The sequence below is a fragment of the Pleurodeles waltl genome, chromosome 9 (genome assembly GCF_031143425.1).
Source record: "Pleurodeles waltl isolate 20211129_DDA chromosome 9, aPleWal1.hap1.20221129, whole genome shotgun sequence".
Taxonomy (NCBI): Eukaryota; Metazoa; Chordata; class Amphibia; order Caudata; family Salamandridae; genus Pleurodeles; species Pleurodeles waltl.
In genome coordinates, this window is record NC_090448.1 from 307,131,958 (window position 1) to 307,159,269 (window position 27,312).

Here is a 27,312-nt window from a genome sequence, read left to right on the forward strand (position 1 = left end):
GGACTCAAAAAGAGCGTTGGCGTTCTATCTTAATCGTACTAAAGATTTCCGAGTGGACGATCACTTTTGTGTCGGGTATGTGGGTGCGAAGAAAGGGAAGGCGGTATGAAAACATACCATCTCTTGATGGGTTCTTTGCATCAAGATGTGGTACGCTTTGGCAAAGAAGCAACCCCCTGAGGGCTTGCGTGGTCATTCCACCAGAGCGACTGCTGCTTCCACTGCGTTAGCACACGGAGTTCCTCTCTTAGATATCTGCCAGGCAGCTATGTGGGCGTCCCTGCACACGTTTGCTAAACACCACTGCCTGGACAGTCAGGTCCGTCGGGACGGCTACTTTGGTTGTTCGGTCCTGCAGGACTTTCTAGTATGATCTTGGTTCGCAGCCCACCTCCGGGGATGGCATTGCTTGGGTATCTATTCTAAGGTAAGGAATCTGAAACTAGAAGTTTCTATCAGATGTACAAGTTACCTTTGGTAACAAAATATCTGGTAGAGACATATTCTAGTTGCAGATCCCTTACCGACCCACCCATCCTTCCCGCTTGCGAACTGATTTCTAAGTACAGGGATTCCCCCTTCAGTTCCTTAGCTCTGGCGCACCAATCTGTGTTCTTAGCTGCTCTCCGATTTGTCGTGGAAAGTCGTTAAAAGAAACTGACATCACTGCGTTGAGGCAGCGTCTATGTACTACTCCCGATGTCTTCACGGCGACTATGATGCCAACGACGCCCGTGGAGTCAACCGACGCGGAAGGGCATTGCTCGAAGAAACATTTCCCGATCCAGTCTGACGTCTGGGGGAAATTCTAAGGTAAGGAATCTGCAAATAAAATATGTCTCTACCAGATATTTCATTACTGAAGGTAAGTAACTTGTACTTTGAATCTCTGTGTATGTCCTGAGACATAATCGATGTATACTTAATTTTATTACAAATTCAATTTTAATGTCTGGTGTAGAATACTGAGTACTTGTTCTGCACGTCTAAACAATAACACTGAACTCCAGTTAGAAATAGAGAACACTTTTACTTTGTAGACTCATTTAGTGCAAATGTGACATGTCATAATGTGGCATACTGTTGTTTAAATTCAGCTTTATGTATTCAACATGTTTAGGTTCAAGCAGAGCAGCTTCTGCGCTGGAACCTGGCAGTCCGTGATTTCCACATTCTTGTTAACCTTGTCAAGGTATGTATATTTTTACTTTGCATCATTTTTTTTTACTTTGCATCATTTTTTTTTTTCTTTTTTTTTTTTACTTTGCATCAGTGTGATTGTTTTTATTTTAGTCTTGTCCAAGCCATTTCATGGACCGTCAAGGACACTAGTTCTTAACCTGTTGTCTTCAAGGTCACAAGACAAAACTATAGGCGTTTTAGAATCTTACCTTTTAGCATCTCACAAGATGAAACTACTTAAGCTTTAAATTAAGTGTTTTGCTTATAGTTTGGGCATGAGGAATCACAAGGATTACCACTCGAGGAGATGAATGAGAATTAGCCCTTTAAGGTACTGTTAACAGTACCTCAGAAAATGAAAAAGATGGGTTATTTAAGTCAGCCCTGTTAGCATTTCACCCCATTAATCATGGAGATAAAGTAGGGTCCCGTAGTGAGGCTCTTGCGGCCTCCGTGGGTGGGTCCTGTCAGGCAGTTAAGTAAGTGGCACATCTTCTGAGACTAAGAGAATGTAAATGTTGACATCAGAAAATAATCTCCAGAGGTACAGCTTGTTTCCTGTTGTCGTACACTGGCAAAACTTGGATAACCCATGTATTTTCTGGTTTTCTTCTCACAATTCAGACAGATGTTGCAGACTTCCTCTAGCTTCAGTGCAAATAAATCACCTCAAACATGTTGTATCCACTTACACCCAGATTAAACCATTGTCTTCCCACTACCAAGACCCGCCACCTCTGTCGTCTTCCTACATTTTTGATGAGGAAGTAACCAAGAATGAGAATTGATGAGAGAATGCATTTGGTAACACACGTCCAGTGACTCAATGATTAATTAACAATCTTCTTTGTGGTGATAATGGCTATAATGTTCTTTGAAAATGAATTAACTTTATTGATTCTCATTGAAAAATATTCACTTTATTTAGACATAACAAAAAGAAAACCCATTAATGAACTATGTAAACTCACAAAAATATTGTCAACAATTGCTTATATAAAATTATTTTTTCCTTGCATGTGCTGTCAGAAGAGAGTTTCACCTGTAGGTTTATACAATTACTGTTGCTCTAGCAGAGAAAGGAATACCCTAGGATGGAATGTTGTATTGAAAGTTGGGCTATCGTCTCATAGATGCAACCTGTGCATCCAATCCCACTACCAAACTTGCACTTCCACTCCATACCATCTAGAAGCATCTGTGGAGCCAATAATATTGAACTTTTACAAGACTAGTGAAATGTTGGGAAGGGAATATCCTCTGCATGGTAGGGTGTGTAGCCCTATCCTGATTGACCCAACTTCATGTGGAACAGTTATCTTGTGTTTTATTTTGCCCAGCTAGCACTCTAATCTGGCATGCTCGCTCAGGCCTTGGCCTGTCCGTGATGTTGCTGAGGTCCAGCACAGGAGGCCAGATGTTGACATAATGCAATGACTGCTGCATACTGCTTTTTAGATTGTGCTGCACAGTACTTAAAGCCCTACTATGATCCAAGGCTGGTATCTGTCTGATAGCCAATCTCCTAGAGATGGTGGAACATCACCTGAAGTCTGCACCACTTGCAGAGTGCTGTTTGTTGTTCTTTCTAGCACCTAGGAGCCTGCCTGTTTGGAAAGGAAATGAATGTGCCTGGCCTAATAGGAGGTGAGACTGTTCACGTGGAAAAGCCCATCTAAGAGTTCTCTTGACCTACCTGCATGGTTTATGTGACAAACTATGTGAGGCGCCTGTAGGAAGCTGGTCTGGCATGTGGTGAGCACTTATGGTGTTATCACCTTATACCAGGTCCAGGTGTCCCCTGTTAGTGAGGTGTGGACAGTGTTTAGGAAGCCAGGGCTGTCTAGAGGTAGCTGTTTATGAGCAGCCAACACATTATCTAGAAGATATGCAAAGCTTATGCAATACCTCTACAGTAACACAGCACTTACACACATGGAAGAATCACATTGTTACAAAAATAAAGGTACTTTATTATAGTAACACAAGTACTAAAATACTGAATAGGCAATACACCATTGGCAGGAAAGTAAACACTCTATTATGCACACATTAGAAGTCAGTGATTAGCATAGAAAGCAATAACAATTAGTAAAAACAATAGCAAATATTGAAGTCCCTAGGGGGAGACCAAACCAGAAACTAAGTAAGGGGAATGTGAAAGGCAGTCCCCCACCCCAGGAAGTGGAATCAGTACAGGGGAGCTGGAGGAACTAGGAACTCCAAAGGGTAAGTAAAAACAATAGCAAATATTGAAGTCCCTAGGGGGAGACCAAACCAGAAACTAAGTAAGGGGAATGTGAAAGGCAGTCCCCCACCCCAGGAAGTGGAATCAGTACAGGGGAGCTGGAGGAACTAGGAACTCCAAAGGGTAAGTACCAGGGTGCCCCCAGTGACCGTGAGAGAAGAGGTAAATACCTGTTTTGTCCCCAAACCCACAGGAGAACTTTGGAATAGGACTGTGCAAGACCCACACAAGACTGGAAGAAACCAAAGGTGGATCCTGACAGAAAAGGATCTGCAAAAGAAGGGGACCAAGTCCAGTTCGAGTTGGAGTGCCCGCCTTTGGCAGGAGCCACTACCCACTTTTCTATCGATGCAGGACCAGGTTGATGGTGGACGAAGAAAGTCAGTAGTGCAGCACAGGAGCAGAAGAGGAATTCTAGACGTGATGCAAGTGATGTTCCACATCGGCGGTCTTAATGCAGTCAGTCAGTCAGTGGTGCTGGAAAACCACTGACAAGCCTTCGCAAAGGCAAGAGTCGGAGAAGAAGGTTTTGCAAGGCTGAAGAGCATCAGCAAGGCCCAGGGGACTCCACCCAAGGAGGGGACTCCGAGGTGACCCTCAGCAGCTGGAAGAGTCACAAGAAGAGGAGGCAGCCCCCACAGGCGACCCACCGGCAGCAGGCACAGGAGTTGAAGTGAGGTCCACTTAGCACACATGAAGAAGAGTGCCACTTTGCTGGAGCAGCAGGCAGGAGACTGTCCTTTGCAGATAGGAGTGCTGGCGGCCTGGGCTGCATAGAGCCGGAAGAGCCCTTGAAGGAGGAACAGACAAGCCTTGGTAGCTGCAAGAGATGCGGTGTCCTGCAAGAAGAGGCAAGGGCTTACTATCTCCCAAGTTGGACAGCTGGTAGAGAGGACCAAGGGGACCACTCCAGACCACCACCTGCACCTGTGATGCAGGATCCTTGCAGTTCAGGAGGAGAGATGATCCATGCAGCTGGTTGTTGTTGCAGTTGGTGCCAGCGGATGCAGAGGGGTGAGTCCTTCACTCAAAGGGAGATTTCCTTCTTACTTCTTTTGCAGGCTGAAGACTCGTTGCTCTCAGGGAATGCACAGCCAGGAAAATGTTGCAGTTGCTGGAAGGAGACAGGGAAACAATGTTGCAAAGTGGAGCCGTCACTGGAGTTGCAGATAGTCGGATAGCCTGGAGGGTCCAGTTGCAGTACCGGTGGCCAGAAGATGAGGTAAATGATGCAGAGGAGTCCTGCTGGAATCTTGCATGTCGAAGTAAGGAGGATTGGTCATCTAGCCGGGTGACCACCTTTCAGGAAGGGGCTGTGATGTCACCTGCCTGACCTAGCCACTCAGATGCTCCCAGGTGCCTCTGCCTACCTTGGATTCAAGAAGGCAAAATCAAGTGGCCACCTGTAGGAGCTCCGGGCACCACCCCTGGGGTGGTGATGGACAGGGGAGTAATCATTCCCCTTTCCATTGTCCTGTTTCATGCCAGAACAGGGAATGGGGATCCCTGGACTGGTGGGAAACCGGTTAATGCAAGGAGGGCACCAAATGTGCCCTTCAAAGCATACCAGTGGAACCATACAACCAATACTGGCAACACTATTGGGGTATGATTCCAACATGTTTGATACCAGTTACCTGGGTCCAGTACACAGGTAAAATGCCTTCCCTGCACTTATGAAGCCCAGTGTAATGGAGCTGGAGTTTGTAGAAGCACATCTGTTCATGCAGTGGTGGCCTCGCACACAGGGACCTGCACCCTGCCCTCTGGGCTAGGAGGGTTAGCCATAGGGGTGACATAGAGTGACCTGGTGCAATGATCTGTAGTGAAAGGGTGCATGCACCTTTTCACATAGGCTGCAATGGCAGGCCTGCAGACACATTTTGCATGGGCTCCCAGGGGTGGCATAATACATACTGCGACCCCTGGAGAACCCCTGTTGCCCCAAAGCCCTGCGTACCCAAGTACCATACACTAGGGACTTATATGGGGGCACCAGTATGCCAATTGTTTGGAGTGCTAAGTCCTAAGCAACCAAATTTAGAGGGAAAGCGCACAGTCACTGGGGTCCTGGTTAGCAGGATCACAGTGAACACAGTCAAAACACACTGACATCAGGCAAAAAGTGGGGCTAATCATGCCAAAAAGAGGGTACTTTCCTACAGCGTCATCACTCCCAAGCAACAGTGTGCGGTCCAACATCTCTGCTAAGTGACATGAGGGGCCTGTTCTGCTGCTACATTTAACATGCCTCAAGTCAATGATTGCCTTCCAAACAATTAAACTTTCTCCAAAGTACTTCTTCGGTCTGTGTTCACTGGGATCCTGCTAACCCTGACCCCAGTGACTGCGCTCTCTCCCTCTAAATCTGGTTGCTTAGGACTTATCACACCCCCCATTTGGCATACTGGTGGCAGTACAGAGCTGTGTTCCAAGATATGTGAGCCTGGCACTACTGTGACCCGTTCATGAGTGGCTTCTATCCCTATATACAGACCAGGTTAAGGTGGGCCAGATTCCTTCAAGGTGTTGATAACTGTAAGGTTTCTGGTCTAGACCTAAAATAACTGCAAGTTTGAGTGCCATATGGGCCCATTCTTAAGGTGACCAAGTGTTCAGTTCCCACAAGGAGGCACCATATCTTGCCAGATTTTCAGATGAATGACAGACATATTGAAATTCCTCTAAGACTTAAGGACCTTGGGTTCAGGTTTCCTGACCTGTTTTCTGAGAGCGAAAGGCAGATGAATTGGGGCCACAGCCTATAGGATAGAGAAGAGTGCCATGACAGGAGCATCCCATATCCACTATATATATGTAAGGAAGCTCAGAGCTTGACTGCCAGAAGCAACCAAGACCTTGTTGAGGGCCTGGAACAAAACTATGGCTACTTTGGGATGGAAGGGAAGACTTACCTGAGGTACCCTCGTCTGGAGATCCCCCTGTCTTTGCTGCACTGCCGAGGGCACCTTCCTCTATACGATCTGGGGCTGTTCTGAGGTGGCTGGATATTGGGACCTCATTAGTATAGAACTCGAAGAAATGGTGGGTACTGCTATTTCAGAGGCGCCCCAGTTTATTGTGCTAGACATATCAAACAATGCTGGCATCCCTAGGAAACAACTGCTATTTTGTATGCTAGGCCTTGTCATTGCCAAGAGAGATATGGTCTGCCACTGGGAAGGGAGCATGGTCCAAACATGAGATAGATGGAGGGAAGGCATGCTTTGCGGTATGGAGGCACAGAGAGTGGTGTATAGAAGTAGGGGCTGTCCGAAGAAGTTAAAAAAAAGTCTGGGTGGACTAGAGAACATATGAGACCTCACGGACAATCTGAAAGATATATTAGATAAAGAGACCTGAGCATGATACTGATCTTGGTGAGAAGGACCTAGCCATGGACCATGCATTGAAATCCTTGTTGGGTGCCGGCGGCGGGTTGCTGACCACTTGAGGAGACGAAGGATTGGATCAGATCAAGTCGAGGTGTTGTGGGGGTCTATTTGAGCCTGTTGCACATGTATTTTTGTTTGTTTGCAAAATAATCAATATTTTCCAAAAAAAGAAGGTAGACAAATGTGGCAAATATGAATGTAAAGTACCTCTGTGCTGCTGCCTTCATAGATAGAAGCTGAGCACCAAGGTCACGAAGTTCCAGCTCATTGGTCCTAGAACTCTTTAGCAAGCCACTCATTGTAATCCTCTCCTGATCCAGTTATGAAGAATTCCTTTGGATCAGAGAAGAAATAGATAGGCAAGAAAAGGCCACTGTTTGTACTGATAGTTGCAAGTACTGCTGAAGGTCCAACAGCAACAGAAAAGTCACAGTAATGTTTAGCAAAGCTAGGTAGCCTTTACCTTGTACCACTCATTCCATTTCTTGCATGAGCATCGGGCCGGCATGTTATGTCTGTTGATCCATGGAGCAAAATAGGGTTTTGAGGCCCATGGGACTTACATCTGCATTACTAAAGTTGATGTTTGCAGCTTACTCCTGCTCCTTTGATGCAAAAGAGGCCAGCCAAAACTGGTCATAGCATGTTCACCATGTGGAGAGTGCCAAACTATTCAGAGGGAGGCTTAGATTTTGTAGTGTAGTTAAAGAAGCAAATAGCTTGGAATGCTGGAGAAGAGGTAGTCATGACTCTTGCTTAATCAGGCCCCTTATCTACATTGAATTTTATTTGTTGCAGCCATTCTCCAAATGCTTAGTTAGCATTGACTGTGGTGTTTACCACCACATGGATGCAAGCTGCATCGAGTTTTCTTTGATGGCTTGCACATCTCTTGGTAGCACCAGTTTTGGAAATCTTGATTAGAAGGCACTATGTTCACTAAGAGGAGACCATCTCAAGCCCACATTTCTTTTTTAATAAATGTTTTATTAAGCATTGTACCATTAAATAAAATGATTACCATCACAAAAATAAGGTTTGCGTATCCTACCCAGTACTGTTATGGGAGTCCCCAAAGCTGGGGACAGCTTTTAGAAAACCTTTAATGCAATCCAGTAGGGCAAAATGTAAACAGTTCATCTGATAGGGACTTCTAGCTGCAGATCCCTTACCTTTGAATTCCCTGGCGGCAGCTTCGAATCCGGAATCTTTTTTGCTGAGCAATGTCCTATGCGCGCCGTCAGGTGGCGTTGTTCGGTTCTGCATGCATTGTCCGGCTCCATGTGGCTTTGTCAGCGTCATAGGAGCCGTCTCTGACATCACGGTTGTCTATATCGACGGCACCTCGCCACGCGTACTTCTGTTCTTTTCTTTCCGTGCGGGGTAAGCGCAGGTGTAGGCTCGAACTACCCTTTGCCTTTTTTGGCAAGTTGTTTTTGGATATTTTGTCGAGGAATTTTGTTGTCTGCGCGGGATATGTCCTCTAGGAAGACGGGGTTCAAGCCGTGCAGTGCCTGCCATTGTGCGCTGTCAGTGACGGACCCCCACGAGGTATGTCTCTGGTGCCTCGGCAGGGACCACGACTCGAAGTAGTGTTCCAACTGCCGGGCCATGGCCCTGAAAGCTTTGAGGGAGCAGTCCCTAAAGCTCATGGGGTCCCGGCAGTCGACTTCGGTCGGCACGACTCCTCGAACGTCACGGTCCCGCTGAAAGAGGAGGTTGTGGAACCGCTCCAGGAGCCCCAAGTCTTCTTCGTCCCATTCGAGGTCTTCGGGGAAGACGCACAAAAAGAAGTCCAAGCAGACTTTGACTGCACCACGCCCGTCGGCCGAGGAGGTGTCTTGGGAACGTCGCCGTTGTGAGCACAGTTCCGCGGAGCCATTGCCAGGGCCGACTCCACATCTCCCCCCCCCCCCCCCCCCCCCCCCATTCCGGGAGCCGGAGCGACCCCCACTCAATTAAATTAATTTTAAGAGCCTATGCACCTTGTTTTGGAGTGGGCTGCAGGGACCCCATCAGATTCGACGCTGGTGCTTCAGCGCCATTGGGGACCTCAGGATCTGATAGCGGATCCGGACCGGCGCCGGGTTCTCACAGTCAGCCTCCTCCGGTGCCGGTCCCAACGTCAACGCTCCCCCCACCACCGGCGCCTACTGGTGGTGGTAGCCCCATCCTCATTCCAGATGATCCAGAGCCGGAACGACGTTGTACAACGTAAATTCCGATTTCCACAGCACCAATGCGTGGTGCCTTCCCTTCCGCTCCCCCGGATAGGGAATCCAAGAGGCTGGACCAGCTTGGGAAGAAGAGGTTTTCTTCTTCCAGCCTGGTCTTGAGGTCAGTAAACACCTCTTGCCTACTGGGCCGTTTTTTGCATACTTTTTGGTATACAGTGCCACAAGTGCTGCCTCTGGTCCCGGAGGGTGTACAGGACATGACAGTGGCTCTTCGATGCCATGCCTGGCTGCGTACCACTGGGTTTTCGGGGATGTTCAGTTGAACTTGATGGACATGCCTTTCGACAGCACACACATTTTTGTTGAAAAGGCAGACTCTGTGCTTGAGAGATTCAAGGATTCTAGAGCTACGATCAGATCCTCGGGTCTTTCAGTGCCTGTTCGACATCAGTCTGTCTATCGCCCCTTTCGAGGCTTCGGGAGGGGCACGGTACCACACCAACTACAGGTTAGCCACAGTCCTCAGGCATCACAACATCCAGTGCGAGGACGCGGTTACCACGCAATTTGTTGCCTAATATTGATGCTGACTTGACCGAGAGTGTGCTGGGACCCTGCCCACCAGGCCCCAACATCAGTGTTCTTGCACTAAAAATGTACCATTGTTTCCACAATTGGCAAACCCCTGGCACACAGATAAGTCCCTTGTAAAAGGTACCAGTGGTACCAAGGGCCCTGTGACCAGGGAAGGTCCCTAAGGGCTGCAGCATGTGTTGTGCCACCCTAAGGAACCCCTCACCTAACACATGCACACTGCTATTGCAGATTGTGTGTGCTAGTGGGGAGAAAAGATAAGGTCGACATGGCACTCCCCTCAGAGTGCCATGCCCACAAACCATTGCCTGTGGCATATGTAAGTCACCCCTCTAGCAGGCCTTACAACCCTAAGGCACTATACCACAGGTGAAGACATAGCTGCAGGAGCACTATGCCCCTAAGTGTCTAAGTAAATTCTTGGACCTTGTAAGTGCAGGGTAGCCACACTGAGTATATGGTCTGGGAGTTTGTCATTACGAACTCCACAGCACCATAATGGCTACACTGAATACTGGGAAGTTTGGTATCAACCTTCTCAGCACAATAAACACACACTGATGCCAGTATGGGATTTATTGAAAAATGCACACAGATGGCATCTAAGAGATGCCCCCTGTATGGCAGCCCAAATGCTAGTGCAAGGCTGACCGGTCTGTGCCATCCTGCAACTTCCAGACGAGTTTCTAACCACATGGGGTGAGTGCCTTTGTGCTCTCTGTGGTCAGAAACAAAGCCTGTCCTGGGTGGATGTGCTTCACACACCCCCCTCCCCCCTGCAGAAACTGTAACACCTGGCGGAGAGCCTCAAAGGCTCAAGCCTGGTGTTACAATGCCCCAGGACTCTCCATCAAGTGGAGATGACTGCCCCACTCCCCCCCCCCCCCACGGATGAGCTTGCACCCCTAAGGGGTCCAAAGCTGAAGTGACCCCTCCTTGAGAAAACCTCCATCTTACTTTTGAGGATTAGGACCAATAGGGAGAGAGAGTGGGCACAAGGAGGATGTAGCTACCCTCAGGGACAGTAGCCATTGGCTACTGCCCTCTGACCCTAACACACCCCTAAATTTAGTATTTAGGGGCAACCCTCAACCCAGCTATTCAGATTCCTGACGACCTCAAGAAAGAAGAAGGACTGCTGAGCTGACAACCCAGCAGAGAAGATAAGGAGATAACAACTGACTCGGTCGTCTCCTGCTTCGAGAAGCTGCAAGAAAAGAAGCAACGCGTTCTGCAGGACCAGCGACCTCTGAAAAGCCTCCAGGGGACTGCCTGCCTCACCGAAGACCAAGAAACTCCAGTGGACAGCAGACCTGTTAAAAAAGAAGATCAAGAAACCAACTTTAAAGGGTCTCTCGCCACACTCCAGAAGCGAGAGTCCAACTATTCTGTATCCAACGCCCCCGGCCCGTGTCCAGAGAAAGCAATTATCCAGAGGGGACCCCCAGGTGACTCAGATGATTTGTCCACCCTGGACTAACCTTTCTGCACCCCTACGATGACGCCTGCAGAGGGAATCCCAAGGACCCCCCTGACCGCGACTACCCAGGATGAAGATATCCGACGCCAGGAGAAGCACTGCATCCGCAGCCCCCAGGCCAGTGAGAAACCAACCACCAGTGCAGCAATGACCAGCAGACAGCCCTCACCCTTGCCCAGTCGATGGGGGGCACAGGAGGCCCCCCTGTGCCCTACCTGCAGCGCCTAAGTGACCCCCGGATCCCTCCATAGAGTTCTGTTGAGAACCCAATGCCCTGTTGGCACACTGCAACCGACCGCCTCCGTACTGCTGTGAGTGTGGTTTTTGTGCCTACTTGGGGCCTCTCTAGTACTCCTCCAAACCCCTCTGACAACACGGGTACTTACCTGCAAGCAGACTGGAACCAGAGTACCCCCTGTCTCCATAGGCGCCCACGTTATTTTGGCTCCTATTTGATCTCTGCACCAGACCGGCCCTGTGTTGCTGGTACTGGGTGCTTGGGGTTGCCTTGAACCCCCAACGGTGGGCTACCTATGCCCCCGGAGACTGAACCCGTAAGTGTGGTACTTACCTCAGATACTGTACTTTACTTCCCCCTGGCCCCCCACCCCCACAGCCCCAGAACTGTTGAAAATTGGAGTGTCCACTTTTAAAATAGCTTTTTGCCATTTTAAAGAAAACTGTGCACAATATTGAATCTATTCAAAGTCCTAAGTATTCCTTTGCAAAGTACCTTTCATTTGATGTACGTACCTGCTATGAATCTTGTGGTTCTAAAAATAAACAAAATAATATTTTTCTATATAAAAATCTATTGGCGTGGAGTTAATTCATTGAGTGTGTGTTTTCACTTATTGCTTGTGTGTGTGCAACAAATGCTTAACACAGCCCTCTAGTAAGCCTAACTGCTCGACCACACTACCACAAATAGAGCATTAGTATTTTCTATTATTGCCTCGGTCAAGCCTCTTGGGGAACCCCTGGACTCTGTATACACTATGGGGGTGATTCTGACTTTGGCGGGCGGCGGAGGCCGCCCACCAAAGTCCCGCCATCAGAATACCGCTGCGCGGTCAAAAGACCGCCGCAGTAATTCTGAGTTTCCCGCTGGGCTGGCGGGCGACCGCCAGAAGGCCGCCCGCCAGCCCAGCGGGAAACCCCCTTCCATGAGGATGCCGGCTCCGAATGGAGCCGGCGGAGTGGAAGGGGTGCGACGGGTGCAGTTGCACCCGTCGCGATTTTCAGTGTCTGCTTGGCAGACACTGAAAATCTTGGTGGGGCCCTGTTAGGGGGCCCCACGACACCCGTTACCGCCAGCCAGGTTCTGGCGGTCAAAACCGCCAGAACCAGGCTGGCGGTAAGGGGGTCGGGCAGGGCCGCCATGGAGGATTCCCTTGGGCAGCGGGAAACGGCGGGACACCGCCGGTTTCCCGTTTCTGACCGCGGCTGTACCGCCGCGGTCAGAATGCCCATGGATGCACCGCCAGCCTGTTGGCGGTGCATCCGCGGTCCCCAGCCCTGGCGGTAGTCAACCGCCAGGGTCGGAATGACCGCCTATATCTTATTTTGATATAGTGTATACAGAGCCAGCTTCCTACAGAAACACTTTGTATATTGTACAGAAAGGTCTATTGACCCTCTTTCTGCTTATCGTTCTGACATTCTTCTTTTCCTTCTGTCTCTAGCCCAGCAGGGTTTTTCCTTAGGGTCTCTAAAGGGCTATCTTTCTACCTTATCTGCATTTCTTCGGCTGCCTGACCCGCCTTCCTTGTTTAAATCTCCCATTGCAAATAGATTCCTCAAAGGGCTTGTACATATGTTTTCCCCTACTCCCTTTATTATGCCTCATTGGGACTTGAATCTTGTCCTCACATTTCTCATGTGTGCTCCCTTTTGAGCCTTCACAAAACTGTCCCCTCCAGCAGCTCACCATCAAGGCAGCCTCTTAGTGGCAATAACATCAGCCAGGAGGGTGAGTGAGATGTAAGCCCTGCCAAGGTCACTGTATCTCACTGTCCATCCAGATAAAATGGTTCTCAGAACTCGTGCCTCTTTCCTCCCCAAGCTGGTTACCCCATTCCATCTGGGACAGAATATCACCCTGCCCACCTTCTTTGCTCCACCACATCCCTCTAAGGAAGAGAAGCAACTCCGTCGACTGGACCCAAAAAGAGTGTTGTCGTTCCACCTTGACTGCACTAAAGAGTTCCAGGTGGATGACCAACTCTTTGTGGGGTACGTAGGAGCAGAGAAGGGTCGGGCAGTGCAGAAGCAAACCGTTTCGCGCTTGGTCTTTTTCTGCATTAAGATATGCTACGCATTGGCCAGGAAGCAGCATCCCGAGGGCTTGCGGGCTCAGCCTACAAAGGACAAAGCTGCTACCACTGCGCTAACTCGAAGCGTACCAGTCCTGGAGATCTGTCAGGCGGCAACCTGGGCATACTTGCACACGTTTGTGAAACATTACTGCCTGGACAGTCAGCTACAAAGGGACGGGTATTTTGCCCATTCAGTCCTGCAGGACTTTCTAGTGTAAGGAGTGGTATCCGCAGCCCACTGCCAGTAGGTTATGGCTTGGGTATCTATTCAAAGGTAAGAAATCTGCAGCTAGAAGTCTGTATCAGATGAACAAGTTACTTACCTTCAGTAATGCATTATCTGGTAGAGACTCTATCTAGCTGCAGATTCCTTACACCCACCCATGCCTCCCCGCTTTGCAGATATTACTAGTAGGGTTAGGGTTTATCCCTTCTCAAGGCTCTAGTTTTGCACAGACAAATGATGGTTCTCTCCATGACTGCGCTTCTGGCGTGGAAGTTTTTGTGGACAAAAGAACTGACGTACGTGTACCAATGTGTCTATATAGACGACCGTGACTTCATAGACTGCTCTAACAACGCTGACTAAGCCACTCAGAGCCGGATATTGCTCAGCAAAAAAATTCTGGATTCAAAGCTTATGCCAGGGAATTCAAAGGTAAGGAATCTGCAGATAGATAGTCTCTACTAGATAATGTTTTATCGAAGGTAAGTAACTTGTTCAACATGAACTATCTGGTTTAAGTCATCCTTGTGCTCAAATGTTTACACCGTCTTAAAGTTTAGAACGTATTCTCATAAAACTCTTCACCGAAACAAGTACTATCTATGGTCTGTCACTAGCAGAAGGTACTTTCACTTATGTTTTTATTGAGTGCCCCTCACGACCCCTCTGGACTGCAACAAGTAACCATTTTTTCCATTCCAAATCCCAAAAGAAACACTACCTTTCATTCAGGTCACCTCAATTTCAAAGGTACAGCATTCTCCTCTTCTTAACCACATTCAATGTGTTGATACACACAATCTTCTAGAAGAGAGCACCCTTTTGTCTCTGATTGAGGCACCATTCTGTTTTTTTGGGGACAGTGAACAGAGTTCTATATCTTCTCTTTGGTATCAATTTACTTCAGTATCTGATTGAGACTTCTAGCTGCAGATTCCTTACCTTTAATTTTCCGCAGGCATCAGACTGGAGCCAGAAGATTTTTTGTGAGAACTACCCCCCGCATGCCGGTAGGTGGAGTTGATCCGCCCCACGTCCCTCATTGGTGTTGCCCACGCCGGAAATTATATAATGGAACATATATAGGCGCCACCCAGGCACGCCAATGTCAGTTCTTATCTTTGCACACCAGTCAGCGCTGATCTGAAAGAAGAGCTGCCCCTTAGTCGTTTTTTTGACTGATTTTTTGTTTTGAGTTTTTCTTGAATATTTTTGAGGTTTACTACCTGGTGTGTCGAGGATGTTGTAACCCAAGACAGGTGTTAAGCCCTGTGAAACATACCATCGGACAATGTCAGTGACGGATCCACATCTCCTCTGTTTCTGGTGTTTGGAGCACAACCACAGCCTGAGCTTGTGCTCCAAGTGCTGGCCATGCATCCGAAGGCTTTTAGGTAGCGGTCCCTAAAGCTGATGGCGGCCCAGCACACAGCTCCGTCCAGGTCAACAGGTAGTTGGAGGGGGCCCCATCTGATTCTGCGCTGGCAGCTTCGGTCCAGATGCCAATGCTCCTTGCGCCGTCATCTCCATTGTCATCCCTGACTTTGACACGGAGCCGGATGGGTGTTGCCCTACTCTGGCATTGGCAGGAACTTTGCCTCCTAGATGGGAGCCTGAGCCCTATTCTGTTGGCCTAGGCCATGAGGAGGGTGTGCAGGGGTGACTAGACGCTGCAGAGTACCAGCCCTATGAGAAGGAAATGGACTGACATGAGGATTTGGATGATGCCAGCAGACTGGACACATTTCCAGGTACTGGTATGCTTTCTCCCCCTACTGTGGGTATGGAGGAGGGAGCTACTTAAGCAGTGGTGGTGAGGAGGGTGGCTGAGGTCCTGGTCCTGAACCTTCAGCTATCCTCGATGGCAGTCAGGATTAATCTCTTGACAGAGGTGCTGAAACCAGGAGGTTCCACATCTGAACTCCTGCTCCCACTCAATGATGCCCTCACAGACGTGCTTTTAGGTACGTGGGCTAAACCCAAAATGGGGTCTCCTGCGAATAGGACGATTGCCTGCCACCATGGCCCCGCACCTGGGGACCCAGCTTTCCTCAAGCAACACCCTACTATGGATAGCTTGGTGTTTCAAGCCTCTACTTCCCTTGGCACGTTCTCTACTGCTCTCTCAGATACAGACTCCAAGAGGCTGGACTAATATGGAAAGATGATGTTTTATTCCGGCAGCCTGGCATTGTGGTCTGTGAACACCACATGCCTTTTGGGACATTATTCCCACACTCTGTGGTATACGGTTGCCCAAGTGCTGCCGCAGGTCCCAGAGGAGGCCCAGGCTGTACTCTCTCAGGCTGTTGCCAACAGGAGAGACGCAGCAGAGTTCACAACTTTTTCCAGACTTTACACAACAGACTCACCAGGCAGAGCATTTTCCTTAACAGTGGCCCTGAGGCGCCACACCTGACTGTGGACATCTGCCTTTTTGGGGGATGTCCAAGCTTCCCTTATGAACATGCCCTTTGATGGCACCTGTCTCTTCAGAGACAAGGCAGATTGGGCTCTTGAGCGCTTCTAGGATTTTTGGGCTATTGACAGGTCCTTGGGCCTCGCAGTGGCCCTCCACCCTCTAATCTGCCTTTTACTCCTTTTGTGGCTATGCAAGGGGCTTCCAACCTTGCCAGTTCCCTGGCAGCCCCTGTAACATGCATGCTGCCCAGCTTCTGCGTGGACAAGGGAGTGGTACCCACCAACCTCATGGGTCAGGTGGCCAGTGGTCAGATCAGTCCCCCAGTGCTCTATCTGCTCAGCCTCTAAACCCTCCTAGTTTATCTTTTTACAGCCATGAGCACCCAGGTGGCGGCAGGATTTGCCATTACCTGCCCCACTGGCAGTCCATAACTTCAGACAGGTGCGTTTTGCAGTTCGTCCGAAGGGGCTACTCACTCCTCTTCGAGTTTGTCTCTCCCTCCATGCCACCATATCACGACCGGATGATGGAGGATTATCTCTGCAAGGAAGTTGTTGCTGTCTTGGCCAAGGGTTGCAGGAGAGAGGACCCACGCAGCTGGTCGTTGTTGCAGTTGGTGTCTGCGGATGCAGGGGAGTGACCCTTTCACTCCAAGGGAGATTCCTTCTTGCTTCTTGGTGCAGACTGAAGACTTGCTGCCCTAGAGGATGCACAGCTGGGGAAATGTTTTAGTTGCTGGAAGGAGCCGGAGAAACAATGTTGCAGGGCAGATTGTAGGTTCCTGTGAAATCCAGTTGTGGTTCCGGTGGCCAGAAGTCAAAGTAAATGTTACAGAGGAGTACTGTTGGAATCTTGCACATCGAATCTGAGGAACTACCCAAGCGTTATACCTTAAAAGGCCCCGGAAGGGGGATTGGTCACCTAGCCAGGTGACCACCTATCAGGAGGGGGCTGGGAAGTCACCTGCCTCACCTGGCCAGTCAAATGCTCCCAAGGGGCCTCTGCCCACCTTTGATTCAAGATGGCAGATTCAAAGGGCCATCTGGAGGAGCTCTGGGCACTACCCCTGGGATGGTGATGGACAGGGGAGTGGTGCTCCCCTTTCCATTGTCCAGTTTTGCGCCTGTAGGAAGCTGGCTCTGTATATACTATCAAAATGAGATATAGTGTGCACAGAGTCCAGGGGTTCTCCAAGCGGCTTGACAGAGGCAATAATAGATAATACTAATGTTCTATTTGTGCTAGTGTGGTCGAGCAGTTAGGCTTATCAGAGAATAGTGTTAAGCATTTGTTATACACACACAAGCAATAAGTGAAAACACACACTGAAAGACTTAACTCCAGGCCAATAGGTTTTTATATATCAAATATATTATTTTGTTAATTTATTTTTTCAACCACAAGGTTTAGATTACAGATAAGTACATTCAGTGAAAGGTACTTTGCATAGGTATAGTTAGAACTTTGAATCAAAACAGTAATGTACACAGTTTTTCATAAAATGTCAATAAGCTATTTTAATAGTGGACACAGTGCAATTTTCAACAGTTCCTGGGGGAGGTAAGTTCAGCTTAGTTATCACGGTGAGTGAAGCACTTACAAGTTCAGTCTCTTGGGCATAGGTAGCCCACTGTTGGGGGTTCAAGTCAACCCCAAACACCCAGCACCAGCAACACTGGACGGTCTGGTGGAGAGGTCAACCAGAAGCCAAAATAACGTGGGCGCCTATGGAGACGGGGGGTGCTCTGGTGCCGGTCTGCTTGCAGGTAAGTACTCGCGTTGTCAGAGGGCAGACTGTGAGAAAATAGCCTCTTTATAGCATGGTTACCCCCACATTTGGCCTGTTCGTGGGTGTCTGTCAGTGTGTTTTTACTGTCTCACTGGGATCCTGCTAGCCAGGACCACAGTGCTCATATTGAAACCCCTATATGTCAGTGTTTAGCCTGTCTCATGGGATCCTGCTGGCCAGGACCCCAGTGCTCATAGTTTGTGGCCAAATGTGTGTGTTGTCAGTAGTGCTTAACTGTGTCACTGAGGCTCTGCTAACCAGAACCTCAATGATTATGCTATTTTTACTTCCAAATTAGTCACTATAGGCTAATGACTTTATTTGCCAATTCCAATTGGAATACTGGACTCCCTTTATAAGTCCCTAGTATATAATACCTAGGTACCCAGGGCATTTGGGGTTCCAGGAGATCCTTATGGCCTGCAGCATTTCTTTTGCCACCCAGAATGAAGCTCAGTCAAACCCTTTCACAGGACTGCCATTGCAGCCTGCGTGAAATAGTGCACACACTACTTCACAGCCATTTTCACTGCACTTAAGTAAATTATAAGTCACCTATATGTCTAACCTTCACTTGCTGAAGGTTAGGTGCAAAGTTACTAAGTGAGAGGGCACCCTTGCACTAGCAAAGGTGTCCCCACATAGTTCTGCGCCACTTCCCCAACCAGATCTAATGGTAGTGACACATGCGTCACTTCTGGGATGGGGCAGCCATCTGGGGGAGGTGGAGATCAGAGGTTACTGGTCTCCGGCAGAATCCGGGCTCCACAACAACTTGCTGGAGCTTCGGGCGATCCGGCTAGCATTAAAAGCATTTCTTCAAGTTGTGAAAGGAAAGGCGGTGGAGGTGTTCACGGACAACACTACTGCAATGTGGTACTGCAACAAGCAGGGCGGTGTGGGGTCGTGGACCCTTTGTCAAGAGGCTTTACGTCTCTGGACATGGCTGGAACAGCAGGGCATGACCCTGGTGGTTCAACACCTGGCAGGTTCTCTGAACGCAAGGGCAGACGAGCTCAGCCGAAAATGCTTAGAGGCTCACGAATGGTGTGGCGCAAGGACTCTTTCAGCAGTGGGGAGAGCCTTGGTTAGATCTGTTTGCCTCCGTAGAGAACGCGCAATGTCATCAGTTTTGCACGTTGGAGTTTCCAAGGGGGCTATCGCTTGGTGACGCTTTTCGTCGCGAGTGGAGTTCAGGCCTCCTGTGCACCTTTCTGCCTATACCACTTCTGCCCAGAGTTCTCAAGAAAATCAAGAACGACCGGGCCCAAGTAATCCTAGTGGCTCCGGATTGGGCACGGAGAGTTTGGTATCCAGAGCTTCTCAAAATGAGCATCGGTCTTCCAATCAGGCTGCCTCTTCGGGAGGATCTTCTGTCGCAGCAGCAGGGGAAGGTTCTCCACCCGAACCTGTCAACTCTGCGCCTTCATGCGTGGAAATTGAACGGCGACAGTTGATGGTTTATGACCTCCCTCCTGAGGTCTGTGATGTCATTCTGGCAGCCAGACGTCCCTCTACTAAGTCGATCTACGCCTGCCGTTAGAGACGTTTTGTTTCATATTGTACAGAGAGGTCTATTGATCCTCTTTCTTCTTCTCTGTCAAACATCCTTTTGTTTATATTGTCTCTCGCCCAGCAGGGTTCCTCCTTGGGGACTTTCAAGGGCTATCTTGCAGCCTTATCGGCTTTTCTTCAGTTGCCCAGTCAACCATCTCCGTTTAAATCACCTATAGTACAGAGGTTTTTAAAAGGGCTTGTGCATCTGTTTCCACCTGTGCCTTTCGTTATGCCCCAGTGGGATCTTAATTTGGTTCTTACCTTCCTTATGTGTGCTCCCTTCGAGCCCTGCATAACTGTCCTCTCCGGCTGCTCACTATTAAAACAGCCTTTTTGGTGGCAATTACATCTGCTAGGAGAGTGCGTGAGCTGCAGGCTTTATCTTCAAAGCTACCTTATCTCATGATATATCCTGACAAGGTAGTGTTAAGAACTCGTGCCTCTTTCCTCCCCAAGGTGGCGACCCCTTTCCAACTGGGTCAAAATATCACCCTGCCCACCTTCTTTGCACCACTGCATCCCTCTAAGGAAGAGGAGCATCTCCATCGGCTGGACCCAAAAAGAGCGTTATCGTTCTACCTTGACCACACTAAAGAGTTCCGGGTGGACGGCCAACTCTTTGTGGGGTACGTTGGTGCAAAGAAGGGTCGGGCGGTGCAGAAACCCATTTCGCGCTGGGTCGTTCTCTGGATAAAGATCTGCTACGCTTTGGCAAAGAAGCAGCCTCCCGAGGGCTTGAGAGCTCATTCTATTAGGGGGAAAGCTGCTACCACTGTGTTAGCACGTGGCGTACCGGTGGTGGACATCTGTCTGGCTGCAACGTGGGCTTCTTTGCACACATTTGCAAAACACTACTGCCTGGATAGCCAGGTAAGAAGAGAGGGGCATTTTGTCCGGTCTGTTTTGCAGAACTTCCTAGTGTAAAAATCTCCTTCAGACCCACCTCCAGGGGTTATAGCTTGGGTATCTATTCAAGGTAAGGAAGCTGCAGCTAGAAGTCTCTATCAGATGAACAAGTTACTTACCTTCGGTAACAAGGTATCTGGTAGAGACTCTATCTAGCTGCAGATTCCTTACACTCACCCAAGCCTCCCTGATCTGTGGATATTTTTTATACAGATATATATATATATATGTGTAAACATATGATTTTGGCATTTTTGCCTTTCTTAAAGGCATGATTTTTTTTTTACTTCAAACAATCAAAGAGGTAAAATCCATAACTGTTGTTTTTTCCATGACTCTGCGCTTCTGGCGTGGGAAGTTATGGAAAAGAACTGACCTACGTGCGCCGAGTCGGCGTCTATATAGACAACCGTGATGTCATAGATGGCTCCAATGACGCTGACGACGCACGCGGAGCTGATTGACGCACGCAGATCCGAACGACAACGCCCAACGGTGTGCGCAGGGTACTGCTCAGAAAAACCTCCGGATTCGAAGCTGACGGCAGGGAATTCTAAGGTAAGGAATCTGCAGCTAGATAGAGTCTCTACCAGATACCTCGTTACCGAAGGTAAGTAACTTGTTCTTTAGTGTGAACCCTGATTTGCTCCAGACACACTGTAGATCTCACCTGGAGACTGGCTAGACCAGTACTAGCTTATGCAGTACTAGGGGTGATTATTTTTGGGACAGGCCAAGTCTCCAATTTGGTGTCCATTCTGCCTATAGTTGAAACACCAGGCCTTTTTGAGATCAAGGTTTTTACCTTCGTATCCATGAGTGGATGGTGAAGAGGTTCGGGGCCCACCCTCCTGAGCAGGTTTTTGGGGGCCTATAGAAGACTCTTTACATTTATCTTTAGGTGTCTCACTACCCTTTCCCTGGGGAGGATTAGTAACCCCTTTCTTTTGGACACCCCATCCCCCCAGTGGAAGTCTTGGTCACCCTAGTCTTGACCCAGTGGTCTGCTTTCTTTCCCAATTATTGGGGAGAAATTGAACCTAGGTCTACCAGATATTAATGCAAATTTTCATTGAAACAGTTACTCAAAATGTGTTCTTTCATAAACAAAATATAGAGCCCATCATAGTCGTGAACCTCACTTCCAGTTAACCAACCATTTAGTGTCTTCACTGAGTAGTCTATGAAATCAACTCAGGGCTGACTCGAGGTTTTGTGAGCCCCCCTGAGCCTAATTCTATACTCCTCAGTGGTGAGACCAAAGCCCTCGATCAGGGTAACTTTCATAAGGTTATAGGACTCAGCATCTGCTCCATTGAGTGTGAGGAGTGTATCCCTACACTTACCAGCGAACAGTTCCCAAAGGAGAGCTCCCCAGTGAGACGTTTTAACTTTTCTCATTCCAATGACCCTCTCAAAGGCTGTGAACCACTTGATGATATCATCACCATCCTCATACTTGGGGACAATTCCTTTAAGGATTTTAGGGTCATAAGATTGCTGTCTGTCCCTAGGTGTTATGTTGCTGCCACCATTAATGGGTACTAAGCCAATTTCTGCTCTCTCCCTCTCTATAGCTTGGAGCGGTCTCTCCAAAGCTAGTCTTTTGAGTATCCTTGCTACAAGGAGGCCCTCTTCACTGGGGCTGCCCTCAGTGTTCCCAGAGGAACCTGACTCCCCTGTGGGAGACCCAGGTCCTGTGAGCACTATCCTTGGAGTCAGGGGCACAGATACCCTGTCCTCCCTAGATAGGTTAGGAAGAGGAAGTCATTCTCCTGATCCCTAACCTCTTCCCCATCTAAGTGGAGGTCTTCCTCCTCAGCAGGGTGTTCCTTAGCAACTCTGCCAAGAGCTCCTGGATCTTGGTAGGGTGGGAACCAGTTTTATTCTTTTTGAGACTGCAGAGAGACCTTAGCTCTCTCCTCTTGAGATGGAGGTAAGGGGTTAGGTCGAGTTCTACAATCATGCCCCCTGGGCTGCTCATTTGGTTACTAAGGTTGAAAATGTATTTTAGGAACTAAGACTACTTCTAGCTGCTTATCCCTAACTATGGTAACTTTTTAAAACTTTAAAAAAAAAAAGAAGTGCTAAAGGGGACTTAACCAAGGCCATAGCATGACTTTTAAAAATTTGAAAAAATTGTCAATACAAAAATTAATTGAAACTAAAGGCAGTTTTGAGACTTAGTCATGTGATCAGATGTTGGCTGTGTAGTCCAGCAAGTACAAAGTCGTAGACCCCACTGCTGATCCACCAATCTAGGAAGCTGGCTCTGTATATACTATACTATACTATACTATACTATACTATACTATACTATACTAAAATTAGGTATAGAGTCCAGTGGATCCCCAGAGGCTTTACAGAGGCTAAAGTATATAATACTAATGCTCTCTTTTGTGGTAGTGTGGTTGAGCAGTTAGGCCTATAATAGGATAGTGCTAAGTATTTGTTGTACACACACAGTCAAGACATGAGGCCCATACTCAATGACTAACTCCGGGCCAATGCTTTATATATCACAAAATATAGTTTGTTATTTTATTCTAGAACCAAAAGGATTTTTTTTGCAGGAAAGTACAGTTTCAAGAATATATCACTTTCAAGTATCAAATGCACGTCACAGGTAAAACATTTTACAGGTAAGTAATACTTTTCAATTTCAAAAGTAGACAGTGCAATTTCTCATAGAAAGCAATGCAGTGCTAGGGGAGTTTTGCAAGTAAGTTCTCAACTTGCAATCCAAGTCTTTGGGGGTTAAGGTGTCCCCAGGGTAAAGTTTAGGAAGACACCAAGGGTGTACCATCAGCAACACAGGGCCGACCGGGTGTAGAGGTCAAAGTTGGTGTCGGGCTCCCAATGAAATCCCATGGAGACTGGGAGCACTTAGAAAGAACCAGCTTGCAGGTGAGTACCTGTGACTTCAGGTCACAGACCTGGGGAGTTTAGATCAGCACTGGGGTGGCCACAGGTCAGCACCAAACACACACCCTCAGTGGCACGGGGCGACCGGGTGCAGGGTGCAACCACAGTGTCGGGCGCCCAATGCTTTTCAATGGAGGAACCCCAGGGGTCACAAAGATGCTGCAGGTGTGGTCCAGGGCGGCGGCGGAAGAAGACCAACAGCTGGGCAGATAAGTAGAGAGCCGACTGGATGTTGCTGGACCATTGGTTGGGTTCCCCAAGGCCAGGGGCTGCAGGAGTACTTTAGGTGTCGGGAAATCTTCACCGGATGCGGTCATGGGGTACCTCTGGACTTAGTCTGCAGGCGTCATGTTGTCAACCAATGGTTGACTTGAGGTCGGAATGACCTGGGGACCTTCTCTAGACCGGTGGGCCACCTGGACATGGGTTGGGGCGTCGGGTGCAGGGTGGGCAGGACTCGCAGATCCGGAGCAGTTCTGGAGTCTTTCTTGGAGGTTTCTTTGTGCACAGGGCCGCTGTCCTCAGGAGGTCTTGGTCCTTTGGTAGGCAGGCAGTCATCTGGGGATTTGTAGAGGTCACTGGTCTTGCAGGATGCGTCGCCTTTTTGTAGCAGGAGTCTTGAAGCTGCAGACAGGCTGCTAGGGGTGGGACCAAGTCATTTATCATCTGGAGTCTTCTCTGCTAGTGTGGCTCTTCAATCCTCCTTCTTCTTTTCAGGTCACCAAGTATCTGAAGAGCAAGGTTCAAGGGTGCCCCTAAATACTAGATTTAGGTGTGCTACGGGGGGTCAGTGGGCAGTAGCAAATGGCTACTGTCCTTGAAGGTGGCTACACCCTTCTTGTGCCTACTGGGGCACATTCCTAATCCTATTGGCTATCCTCCAAAAAAAGATGGAGGACTCTTCAAGGAGGGGGTCACGTCAGCTGTGGGCATCCTACGGATGGTCCCAGCTGAGACGGTCACTCCTCGTTGTGTTTACTAATTTTACCCCCGGACCTGCTGCCAGAAGTGGGGCTTGGTCCGGGGGAGGGTTGGGGGGGTGCATCTCCACTAGCTGGAGTGCCCTGGGGCACTGTACCAAAAGGCAGGAGTCTTTGAAGCTCACCTTCAAAAGTTGCTGTTCCTGCAGAAGGGAAATGTGAAGCACCTTCACCCAGAGCAGGCTTTGTCCCTGAACCCAGAGAGCACAAAGGCTGTCACCCCATTGGGTCAGAAACTTGTCTGTTAGGCTGGCACAGACCGGTCAGCCTCACATTAGAGGGTTGGATGAAACACAGGGGGCATCTCTAAGAGGCCCTCTGGGTACATTTCTCAGTAAATCCAACACTGGCATCAGTGCGGGTTTATTGAGCTGAGCAGTTTGATACCAAACTTCCCTGTCTTAAGTGAAGTCATCCTGGAGCTGTGGAGTTCGTAATGACAAACTCCCAACCGATGTACTCAATATGGCCACAGTGCACTTACAAAGTCTAAAAATGCTCTTAGACACTGTCAGGGCATATTATTCATGCCGCTATGCCCTCACCTGTGGTATAGTGCACCCTGCCTTAGGGTTGTAAGGCCTGCTTGGGTGGGGGGGGGGGGGGGGGGGGGGGCTTACCTAAGCCAAAGGCAGTGGTTTGTTGGCATGGCACACAGAGAGTGATACCATTTCAACTTACCCTTTTTCCCCACCAACACACACAATGTGCAGTGGCAGTGTGCATGTGTTTGGTGAGGGGTCCATTAGGGTGACACAATACATGCTGCAGCCCTTCGGGACCCTCTCTAGCCACAAGGCCCTTGGTACCACTGATACCTTTTACAAGGGACTTAGCTGTGTGCTAGGGGCGTGCCAGTTGTGGAAGCAATGGTACAGCTTAGAGAAAGAACACAGGTGCTGGGGCCTGGTTAGCAATATCCCAGCACACACCCAGTCACATTAGCATCAGATATCAGGCAAAAAGTGGGGGGTAACCATTCTAAAGGGGCACTTTCCTACACTATCCCGCTGAGATTCCTGGAATCAACGGTGTCTAACCTGACCCTGCCACCATGGGGTTCTCAACCCAAATTCTTTATTTCCCTTTCCATCTCTTGGGTCTCTGTCTCTAGAGCCAGCTGCTGCTTTTTCAGCTTGAGTTGGCCTTCTCACGTTTTAGCAATCTGAACCCTTTATATAGCGATCCCCCATCTGAGCTAGAGTGGATGGTGCCAACAGCAGAAGCTGAGGCAAGGGAAGATGAGCAGGATACACTACTCCTGGATATCCTTTTTACCACCCCAGGGGAAGAAAAGGGGGGGGGGGGCTATTACTACGACCCTCATTTGTGCTACCAGCACAGCTCCCTGCAGGTTAAAGGTTTTCTCCAGAATCCTCATGGTTCTGCTCAGTGAGGTCATAGGAGGTACATGGTACCTCCTTTTCAACACTAGTGGTTCACCCTCCTCATCTAATCCTCTTTCCCTATCAGGATTCTGAAGGTCTTCCTGAATAAGTAAGTCTAATTGAATAGCTTTGGTAGGTTTAATACTGTCCTTAAGTTTCTAACTGAACTCAGGGGGCTAAGTTATTTGTAACTAAACCCCTCATACCTTGAAGTCTGGTCAGTGTTCTCCACTAAGAACATGGTGTTAGAGTAGTGTATGTGATGCACCTACCTACACTAAGGCCCACATTTTAACATTGGCGGTAAGTGGCGACGGCTGCCAAAAGACCGTCGCCTCGGCTAACATCCGTCTGCCATAATATGACCACAGCTGGATTTCCGCCACTAGAAAGGTGGAAAACCAGGTGTGGCCATGCTAGCGGACGGGTGTTAAGGTGGCGATGATACCAACAGCAGCGCCACGCAAGTAGACCGCCACCAGCCGTATTATGTCAAATAATATAGCCTGGTGGTGTTCTACTGGTGGGCGCTGCTGGTGGTAGCAGTTCCCCGTCCCCTGACAGAAGACCCCCTGGATGCAGGTAAGTCGGGTTTCCGACAGGTGAGTGAGGTGGGGGAGTGTTGTGTGTGTATGTATGTTGGGGTGTGTGCATGAATGTGTGAGTGTGTGTGTGAATGCAAATGAGTGTATAGTGTTGTTTGTGTGAATGCCTGTCGGTTTGAATGTGTGTACGGATGTGTGCGTGAATGAATGGATGCATGCGTATATGTATGAGTGTATGCTAGTGTGAGTGCATGGTGTGTGCCTGCAAGTGTGCGTGTATTGGGGGAGGATTGGAGGGAGGGAGTGTGGATGGAGGAGGGGTGGGGGGCATCTGGGGAGTGTTGTGGGGGGCGGGGCTCCTACCAGTGACAGGGAAGAAATTGCCTGTCACTGGTAGGGCCTACCGCCATGGTTTTCATGGCATTATGAATGCCACAAAAACCATGGCGGTAGGCAGTGTCATAATGCCGCAGGCGGAACAGAAGCAGCTGCCATGGCGGTTAGTGTGGTACATTGGCGGGTTGGCCAATGTCATAATGTGGCGGTCTGTACCGCCACATTTACACCAGTCGCCGGAGTCATAATGACCCCCTAAGTCTATAAACTTTTAAAAGGAAAGGCTTGGATAAAGGCCTATGCTGGCCCCCTGACTACACTGGCAAAGGTTTAGAATTTCCTGCAGTTTCTATTGTATTACATAACCAATAGTTAGTAGTGATCTTTCTTATGGAAAGTCACTGCTGACCAACTGGTAAAGCAATGCAAGTGTCCTATCCCACAGCTGCACTGTAGAAGGCGGGCTCAGTTTATGGTGTACACCTACGCTGTGGCACCCTATACTGAGTCCACACATCCTTTAGTGATATTGAATAGGTGTCCAGATAGCAAAAGCTCTCTAGGGGTAGATGAGGTGAGAAGCTGAAGCTTATCCATGAATAATGTAAAGCACTCTCAATACCACAGTTGTAGAACAGTAACTCACTCACAAAAAGAGAACCACACAAGTGTTGCAAAAATAAAAGATTCTTTCTTACAGCACTACTACTAGACTAGCATTGAGATGTCTACACACTATATGTACACAAAATAGCCAGCAAAAATAATATAAAGTACATAGGGCCCTATGGGGAGGCCAAACTATATACTAAGAAAGTGGAATGTGAAATAGTGAACCCAACCT

The 27,312-nt window shown here is 48.7% G+C and overlaps 1 protein-coding gene across 1 annotated transcript in view; it reads left to right on the forward strand.

The window, feature by feature from the left end:
- Positions 1-27,312, forward strand: part of FANCD2 (FA complementation group D2) — a 1,182,674-nt gene that overhangs the window by 928,612 nt on the left and 226,750 nt on the right. Inside the window, exon 38 of the mRNA XM_069206781.1 lies at positions 1,121-1,192. Within this exon, the coding sequence (XP_069062882.1) occupies positions 1,121-1,192 (72 nt within the window). The remainder of the gene's footprint in view (positions 1-1,120; positions 1,193-27,312) is intronic.